This window comes from Cebidichthys violaceus, unplaced genomic scaffold (genome assembly GCF_023349555.1).
Source record: "Cebidichthys violaceus isolate CVI_PGR_0920_01 unplaced genomic scaffold, fCebVio1.0.p SCAF_556, whole genome shotgun sequence".
NCBI lineage: Eukaryota > Metazoa > Chordata > Actinopteri > Perciformes > Stichaeidae > Cebidichthys > Cebidichthys violaceus.
The window spans coordinates 17,365-27,148 of record NW_027176768.1 but is presented as its reverse complement, the minus strand read 5'-3'; the positions used below and the strand labels follow the sequence as shown (position 1 = coordinate 27,148).

Below are 9,784 nucleotides of genomic sequence, written 5' to 3'. Positions count from 1 at the left end.
ATAATAAGTTGTAGTTGGTTTTGTTATAACAGCCAACGCAGCTTCATCTAATACCAGTTGAGAGGTAATGACTTCACTCACAGATTAAAAATGAGCCAGGTCTCTTACCTAAACAGATAGCTCCAGCATCTTCACCATGCCCGCAGTTATTTTCTCCAAAACCGGGATGCCTACAATGTGTGAGAGCGGACTCTTCGCCTGTACACTCCACATTATCCAGCCATATTGGACCAGTGCCTTGGCCAAAGTGGGCACTTGCAGGAGCCGAGACTGCATGACCACAGCCAAGCTGTCTACAGACCACATTGGCATTGCCCAGTTTCCATTCATCATCACACACAGTTCCCCACTGGCCTTTATAGAAGACCTCCACTCTACCAGAGCATTGACCTGAGCCGCCGACCAACCGAATCTGTGCTGTACATGAAAAAAAGTGTAAAAGTTTACTTGAATTGCATTTTTGTGCATTAATACACATTCATTCTAACACACAAAGTGAATGCAAAGTATTTTGAAAGTACCGCTTGTCCCACTATCATATCAAAAGATAATTTCGACAGCATGAAGGGAAAAAAGGTTGATTTACAGAAACATAATGATGTAGAATAGTACTGTAATATATGTCACCTTTGTCATCTAATTTTTGACACCAAAGCAAATTAGTGTATTCCCTGAAATGTCAAACATCTTTAAGGCATGATTTTAGGTAAATATAATCACTTTCAACTCACACACTGTTTTTACTCTGTATGTGTAAAACAAAAAAAAATTGTGAAACTTATTTGTCTCACTGTGTGTGATCATTTTGAACAGATCATTTAAAAGGCTTTACCTGCACAGAGAGCGCCAGCATCGTGGTCGTGTCCACACCCGGCTCCTCTGAAACCTTTGAGTGAGCATTGCTGAAGAGATGTCGCATTGTCAAAACATGAGTTGCTAGCCTCGACTACTGATCCAATGCCTTGGCCAAAATGGGCTCCGCCGGGAGCGTTCACTACATTTCCGCATTCCAGCTGGTCACACACCACCTGAGCTTTACTCATGGTCCAGTCGGTGTCACACACAGTTTGCCACACGTCGCCATGACGAACCTCTACTCTGCCAGAGCACTCATCCTTACCATTAGCCAAGCGGACCTCCAGACTTCCTATAAAGTCAAGTAAACTAAAATTATTATACAGTATCAGACATTTAAAATTAATTAGAACTTGGCAGATGAATAATTTTCAAACAAGAACACTAGTGAAGTATACCTTTAACAACATGGACATATTTAGGTGACATGAAAGCAACTAAACCGAAATAAACCAAACATGCTCTCTAATCTACCAGAAAATGTTGCAATAATGTATATGTTTTTTCTTACCTGCGCAGACGACACCAGCAATTGAGGTGGTGTTGCAAGTTTTGTCTGTAAATGGCCTTTGTTGGCACTGACTCAGTGTTGACTCCAGTCCATTGCATTCAATTTGATTGATCCAGGTGTGTCCTGTGCCATGGCCATACTCAGCCATGGTGGTGATCGTATGAGTCCTCCCGCAGCCCAGCTGTCTGCACGCCACATTTGCGTCTTTCACATCCCAGGATTCACCACACACGGTCCCCCACTGGCCTTTGTCATAGAACTCCACTCTTCCAACACAACGATTGAGCCCATCGGACAACTTCACGTTACCTTGAAATGACAGTTATATGAATGTTCAGTTCAAATTTGGTCTATGTTGACCAAATATAGACATATAGACACACATGTTTCTATGTGTGTCCTTTTTTTGTCATAGTTGAAATGAACTGCATTACATTATTAGTCAATGCTTCGTCCCATTTGTATTTTCAGCACCTCTTTTTTTATTCTGTGACTACATTAGTTAGTCCATGTCAAATCACAAGGTAACCTATGTAGTAATGAGGTTGCTGTTTTTTTTGCTACTGGACTCATTGCTTTGACCTTTGACAGTCTGGTCATTTGTCATATTGTCATATTGTCTTGACCCCCCCTCCTTTCAGAACCTAGTGATAATCAGTGCGTTAGAGAGCTAGGTTAACTAGCCTAACTCTCAAGCTTCAACTTTCCAAATTAAGTACAAACTGAACAGCATGATGAGTCCTCCCAAATGATGACCATTGTGAAGGGACAGATGTCTTTCAATATAGGCTTGTTGAAAAGGGGAGGAAAAAATTCTAGTGTCAACGTCCATAGGCTCCAGGATCCTGAACTCACATAGAATAAGACAACTTATTGCCGTCCTCTGCACCGGATGAGTAGCTCGCTCACAGAAGACAAACGTTTTTTAAGTTTGCAATATAATATTAAAGGAAAGCTGCATTTTAAAGCTAAAACAAATTACTTAAGTAATTTTGTCAACAGGTTGGAGCCAAAATAGAGCAAGTGCAAGCAACACGTCCCTATGCGCGTCATGCGAGCGACCATGAGAATGTTTCAGTTTTCCCCAATGAAGCAATAAAGATGTCCAAACCTAATACGTGCGACATGGCACTTATTTGAAAAAACGGTTACACTAACTCTTTTTTGGCAAAGTGTCACTTGCTCCACCTCAAACCTGTTGTCAAAATCCATTCCGTCGGACTGTTTATTTGTGTTTCCTGTGTCATCAAGAAGGTTTTGCTGTCTACCATCTGCCTGATTCTATGTGAATGCAGCATGACATTTATTGTTAAATGCTCTTTCCACTCATGCTGCATGTCCAAAAAAGGTTTAGCCAAATCTTTTTATTTTTTTTTAAATGCTGTATGTTTGTAGTTTATACCTCCTTACACAATAAGTGAGGAGAATTCAAATTTCAATTCAACTTCCAGCCTCACCTGAACATTTGACAGATGCCTCTTCAATGCGATCCTGGCTGGTCCTGACATATTCTCTCAGTGTGCACTGTGTGAGAGAGCTCTCTCTACCGCTACAACTGATCTTATACCATCTAAGTTGTCCGCCTTGGCCATATGATCCTGAGAACTTGACGGGATCTCCACAGTTCATCTGTCTGCACACCACTGCAGCTTCATTCATTCCCCAGTTAACATCAGTTGCTGATGACCATTGTCCACCATGGTAGAACTCCACCCTGCCGGAGCACTGGTCAGTCCCATTGATCAGTCTCATGTGAGCTGGAAAGCAAAAGGGATAGAATAGAAGTTCAGTCTTCAGATCTTCAAGTTCAACGGATTGTCTGTTAAGGTAAATATTTTATCTGAGTGTGACAGATGTCAACTAGCTTGATGTATAATTTATGTCTGGGTCTGGCTACATAGCCTATTGTATATACATGGTGATGGTTATAATATCAAGCTAGCGATCGATAATAACATGCTAATGTTGCTAGCATGCTTTCTAGGCTAGTGCATAGCCAGTGTTTAGCACGTTAACTTATTAGTGGAGTAGCTAGCTATAGGAAGAGGGAAATTGGGAGATTGTATGTTCATGAAAAACCTTATCAAGAGACGTCTGACCTTCTCATCTTGCACTGTATTACAAGTGATGCTGTATCTTCTCAATGTGAATATCATAATATCAATTACTGGCAGATAATATAGTTCACAGTTAGCCAGGCTATGACAGTAGATGTCCATTTGTTAAAAAAAAAAAACATTAAATATCCAATTTATTTTATTTAAAAGGCATATTATGAAAGTATTCTTAGTTTTATTATTTTATACAGTATACAGTTGGCCAGGTGGACAGCATGTCTCAGTACAGTAATTTATTTAGGCTCTTTACCTGTACAACTGGTTTTAATTCTATATTTTGCTTTTATAGTATACATAGGACTAATGTGTGATGCTATTCATATGTGATGAATATTTTCTTATTGATACAAAGTTTATGGGCTGTTTAGTCCCATTAATAATATATATATATATATATATATATATATATATATATATATATATATATATATATATATATATACACATAATCAATCAAGTTGTTGTCTTTTAATAGCTTTGCTTAGTTACACTGACATTCTGTGACTGTTGTGACTTTTTGTTGGGTTCACCAGAGCTTTGTGTACATTATATATATATATATATATATATATATATATATATATATATATATATTTCCCAAACTTGAATGCTCTGCTATACCAAATTGTGAGAAAACGGAAAATCCTGAAAAAGTATTTCTTATATTTTAAATACAAAATACATGTATTGTATTTTGTTACATTTTCTGGCACCAGTATTTTGTATTTTATTTTAATACATTTATTTGAAGGGTATTTTGTATTTTGTATCAAAATACATTTTGATGTATTTTTGCCCATCTCTGCCTGGGATTCAAATTGATATTCTGGTTGATATACTGTAGTAGAAATAACTGTTAATCAACAGTTTTATTCTTGACAGTATTAAGCTAAATATTAATTTGAGGTATTAGGGGAGACAGTTGTAAGTATAACACTGTGTGAAATAAAGTTAAAAAAAAACGTGCTAGTAACAGTAATAACAGAGATGATACCTGAGCACACCACACTGGCATCTTCACCATGGCCACAGTTATTTTGCCCGAGGGTGGGATGTTGACAGTGCAAAAGGGACGTCTCATTACCGAAGCAGCCTACATCATCCAGCCAGATGTCCCCTTGGCCTTGACCAAAGAAGGCACTGCCTTTGGCTGTTTGAGCTGTTCCACAGTCCATGGCTCTGCACACCACCTGAGCATCTCTGATGTCCCACTCATCATCACACACTGTTCCCCACTGGCCATCATGCAGAACCTCCACTCTACCAGAGCATCGGTCAGTGCCATTGACAAGCCTTAGCGGTGGAATACCTGAAAACAGCTCCACTCATGTTACAGGTACTCACAAGTTAAAGTCAAATTATGAAATATTAAGCTTTAACTGGACTTTCAAATGTACTCAGTTAAGTAGTTTTCATAGTTACTTATTGCCACCATCAGGTCAAAATATTCACAAGTAACCGATCTAGTTTTTAATGACCACATGTCCTTTGCTATTCTAATTGAACGGTGCTTCAGCACAGTATATTGCTGTATTTTGTGTCTTACCTGCACATAAAAGAGAAGCACCTTCACATCTCCCTGTGTATTCTTGAAGTGTGCATTGGGAGATGGAGCTCACATTGCCAGAGCATGTACTTGTGTACCCTCTCAGTCCGCTGTCACCAAAATGGAAGATTTCTTGGGATTTTTTGGGAAATCCACAACTGAGTTCCTGACACACCACTGCAGCCTCTTCATTACCCCAGTTGTTACACATTTTTCCCCATCGGCCGTCATGGAAGACCTCCACTCTGCCAGAGCAGCGGTCAGTCCCATTGATCAGTCTGACTGATTCTGGAAAGCAGTATTGTATTTAAAATGTTATAATGTAAAATATTAACATTTCAGCAATGAAATACAATATGTTCACATGATAGGATTTGTGGTAAGGATAGTAGAATCTGTGATATTGCACCAAAGAACAACAACAAAAAAGTTTTCTAGTAGAAATTTGAAAGTAATGTTTAAGAAAATCCCTCAATAAATATCAACAGGTGGTTAACTGCTGATACAGCAGGTACATATATAGCAGACATGCATGCAAAAACCATACAATATTTTCCATAAATAGCTGTGCATGCATCACCATTGCACACAAATGCCCATATTGGAATGTCTCTTGGATCTCCATTTCAGTATTAGAGATTAAAAAAAAGAAAAGAAAAGATAACTGTAGTATTTCCAGCTTCTATTTTAAGTCATGATTTTCCATGTTTCTTGTTATATTGCTCTGACATTGAAAATTGTGGTGCCGTCAGAATTCTCACCAACCGGATTGAATTAGAATACTGTAATTGAAGTAACAGTATAGTATTTGTTACCTGAGCATACAACACTGGCATCTTCATTGTGGTCACAGTCATGTTCTCCAAAACCTCTGTGTGGGCAGTCGGCGAGGGACTTCTCATGACCAGTACACTCAAGATCGTCCAACCACACCTGACCGTGACCTCTGCCGAAGTGGGACTTGTACTTGACCGAGAGAGCACTCCCACAATTCAACTCTCGACATGCAACAGTTGCTTCCTGCATTCCCCATCTGTCATCACAAATTGTTCCCCACTGTCCATCATGATAGATTTCCAGTCGACCAGAGCACCGACCAGTCCCGTTCATCAGCCGAATTGGTTTACTGTCTGTCAGTTGGAAACGAAAAAAAAGCCAAGGGCATGTTTATTTAGAAGCCATCAAGCAGTACATTACTGTTCCCAAACTACTCTGCATGCTAATTATGAAGCCTGGAGTCTCTTTGTTTAGCTTAGCTTAGCATAGCATAAAGACTGGAAAGCTGATCTAGATCTGTCTGACGGTAAAACAAATCTTTGTGTTCTTGTTTGTTTAATCTGTACAAAAACAAAAGCAACAAATGCAGAAATCTTTCAATTAGAATAACAGTTGTGTTAAGCTAAAATTAATATCACGCTTGACGGTTAACTTGACATGAGGAGTTCCTAAGAGGAAGTGCATTATGGGCAATGTAGGATCCAGCATTTTTGGAGCTTGACTCATACCTGGGACTGAAAGTCAGGACATCCCCGCATTTGCAGCTTCGTTTTTGACCGCCCCATTTTTTTAGAGCAATACTAAATTGCACGACCATCACTTTAAATATTTCAGTTCTTTAAAATATCCCTCAACATTATCATAGCAAAGCTAAGCACTCATGTTGCTTTGTTCGGTTTACCTCTCATCTCTACCTCCTGCCCTTTGACCTTTACATTTGCAGCAGCCGGTCATGTGCTGACCTTGATGTGCTTCTGCTGCAACATCACTGCCACAGATAGCAATCATCTTAAAGTAGACAGCAAATTGTCAACTGACAATAAAATCGTTAGGTCTTTGATGCAATAATATGATCAGTTGCTAAATATATGCTGTGTTAGCTGTTTTTCTCAACAGCTTTTATTTCCCAATTTCAAGTGACAGTTCCTCATTTCTGGTCCTGTCTAAATTGAGGAAGGGCCTTGTAATGCAGGGTTTTGTGATGCTTGATTAAATGAGCAAACTGTGATTTCAGGTAAATACTTAATATTTAAAGCAAAAATTTAACATTTTGGGAAATAAACTTAATTACTCACTAATCTACTTACTGGTTGAGTTAGATCAGAAGATTGATACCACTCTCATATTTACTCGATAAACATAAAGCTACAGCCAGCTTTATTATCTTAGCTTAGCATAGCAGAAACACTGGAAACAGAGAGATACAGCTAGCCTGTCCAACTTCTCAACTCTTTGTGAGAAAGTAAACAAGCATATTTTCCAAAGCTGTCCAACTATTACTTTAACAAAGGTACAAATTTGATTAGGTTCCCAATTGAGTGGTATCCTACTGGTAATTACATCTTTGAGTAAAACGCAAGTGGATCAAGTAAAGCCAAAGATAAGTGAATGAGCTCAGTCTTACCTGAACATACAACCCCAGCATCTTCACCGTGGGTACAATTATTATCCCCAAATGGTCTGTGTGGGCACTTGAGGACAGAAGACTCGTTACCAGTACACTGTACATCATCCAACCAGATCATGCCCTTTCCCTCTCCAAAAGAGGCAGCTCTTTTGGCCTCAAGAACTGTCCCACAGTTTAACTCTCGACAAACCACGTCAGCGTTGGTAAAGCTCCACTGATCATCACACACCGTTCCCCATTCGTCTCTGTTGTAGACCTCCAGTCTACCAGAGCAACGTGAAGGCCCGACCAACCTAATTTTGTTACATTCTAGAAATGAAAAAAGCACAGTAGCTGTAGGTTGTGTTATTATGAACTCAATAAGGAAAAGTCCCCTTTCATTAAATTGGAGTGTAGAAACCTAAAAATCTTATTAATGCATGTGTTTTCAGGTATGAAACATAAATATAACTTACTGACCTGTAAGCAGTGGTAGACCCAATAGACCTAAAGCAGAAAGGAAAATGCTCAGCCCAGAGATTTGTCATGAATATTTAAAATAATATTGTCCAATAAATGCTGTAATGCTGTAATGTCAGCGCTGTGATTTATCAAATTCATTATGTATCAGGACAAGCTCTTTGAAATGTAACATGAAGTTAGAAAAATACACACCTTATAATTGTCCAATATCAACTTTGTAAAATTTATCAAAGAAATGGCATTTGAAAAGAATAAAAAAAAACTGCTTGATAGTTTTCTACTATGAGACTTTCACTTCTGTTTAGTGTATATTTCTCATGGTTTTGCGAGCATGCAACCAAACTGTAACTGTACTCATGTAATTTGATTTAAGAAGTCAAGAAAAGAAATTCAAAAGGAAGAAGTCAATTTAAAAAAAACAGAAACTTACCTATTGATAAATAATAAACAAAATGTAGTTTTTCAGCAGTAATGAAGATCATATTGTGTCTTGAAAGTAGATCAAATGCTGTCGAGGTACAGAAAAAAAAGTATTGTTAAAAAGCAGAATGAAAGAAGCTACAGATGCTTTTTGGAAGCATTCAAGTTCTTTCCAAAATTTGCAAAGGTGATTTAGTAGCCCTCTTACCTTTTAGATCCAACAAGTGTGGGCAGCTGTTTAAATGACCTCACAATTCAAAATGAAAAAGCTGATCATATCTGAAACATCAGATCCTTTATTTAGTAATGCATTTAAATGCAACATAAAACAAAAATGGCATTGTTCATGTTTGAATTTACTGTATATCATGCATCAAACCTTTATATGTTCAGTCCTGGTTAATATTTTGGCATTATTTACTCATAATATAATGCAATACATGGATTGTATTGCAATCCAGGTCTATATTATCAATACATGCTCATTATGTATCCAAAACCTCTGTTAGGTTACATGCACCAAACTTTCAGCTTTAAAAGGAAATATTATATTTCACAAATAATTTTCTTACCTTATGAAATGGTTTGATGTTGTAATTATGGTCTGAGCCAACAGAACTTAATTCACTGAGGTTTGTTTTTTCACAAGCGCTCGGCGGGACAGAACCAGTTCTTGTCCCTCATCCTATAGACAACATGACTCATTGGGACTGGGAATGGTGAACACTTCCCCTTGTGAAATTCTGAGCCTCAGTCATTTTTGTATTTGTTAATTTCCTGTTATAGACCTCAAAATACTGCAGTTTTGTCTCTTCCTTTTAAATGTATTTTGTGTGGAGAAACCACAATATCACCACTGTACCTTTGGAGCCACAATTTATGTTGCCAGAAGAACCCCAACCATTCTCAAAGTGCCCCAAAAGACAATGTGGAACAGCCAGACCCAAAATTAATAATATCAAGGAATGCGTTCATATTTCAGTAAATATAAATGGCATACTTTCACCCATTAACTACTGCTGTTTTTTATTTTTAGCTAAGTACCATCTGTTATACTGTGGCATTATTTATTGGTGATGTGCACTGTTCTATTTTACATATATTTATTATGTTATTCTGTAACACAGTTTTTTCTACTTTTAAGATGTCTTTTTAACATCTGGCGAGAGACAGCAGCAACTTTTGGGCTAACTCTGGCTCATTTACATATGTGTTTCTATTGATCAGTAAGCACTGTCCCTGTCAAACTAATACAACGTAATAAATGACATTCACAGCAAGTAGAATATAGCTATTGGTATATGTTGGCCATGGTTATACCTATCTGTTTTGGTAATTTGTGTCAATGAATGTATTTAAAAAAAAAAAAATGTAAGTGGTTTAAACTTCAGATAGTTTTCCTGACATTTTGTTCTTACTGTCCAATTTCATGAGGCTATACGTGATGTTGCATAACTGACTTGTCTATT

The 9,784-nt window shown here is 37.8% G+C and overlaps 1 protein-coding gene across 1 annotated transcript; it reads right to left on the bottom strand.

Annotated features, from left to right (window-relative positions):
- Positions 1-108: 108 nt before the first annotated feature.
- LOC137888596 (deleted in malignant brain tumors 1 protein-like) lies at positions 109-9,002 on the bottom strand (the record flags this gene model as incomplete). Its single annotated transcript, XM_068732004.1, has 12 exons — positions 8,888-9,002; positions 8,524-8,594; positions 8,326-8,403; positions 7,893-7,919; positions 7,431-7,742; positions 5,845-6,159; positions 5,030-5,317; positions 4,478-4,792; positions 2,824-3,123; positions 1,367-1,675; positions 833-1,147; positions 109-417 (listed from the first exon to the last, which is right to left on the bottom strand). Coding segments are annotated over exons 3-12 (2,542 nt in total), but the record flags the coding sequence as incomplete, so codon positions are not given.
- Between the last annotated feature and the right edge of the window lie 782 nt (positions 9,003-9,784).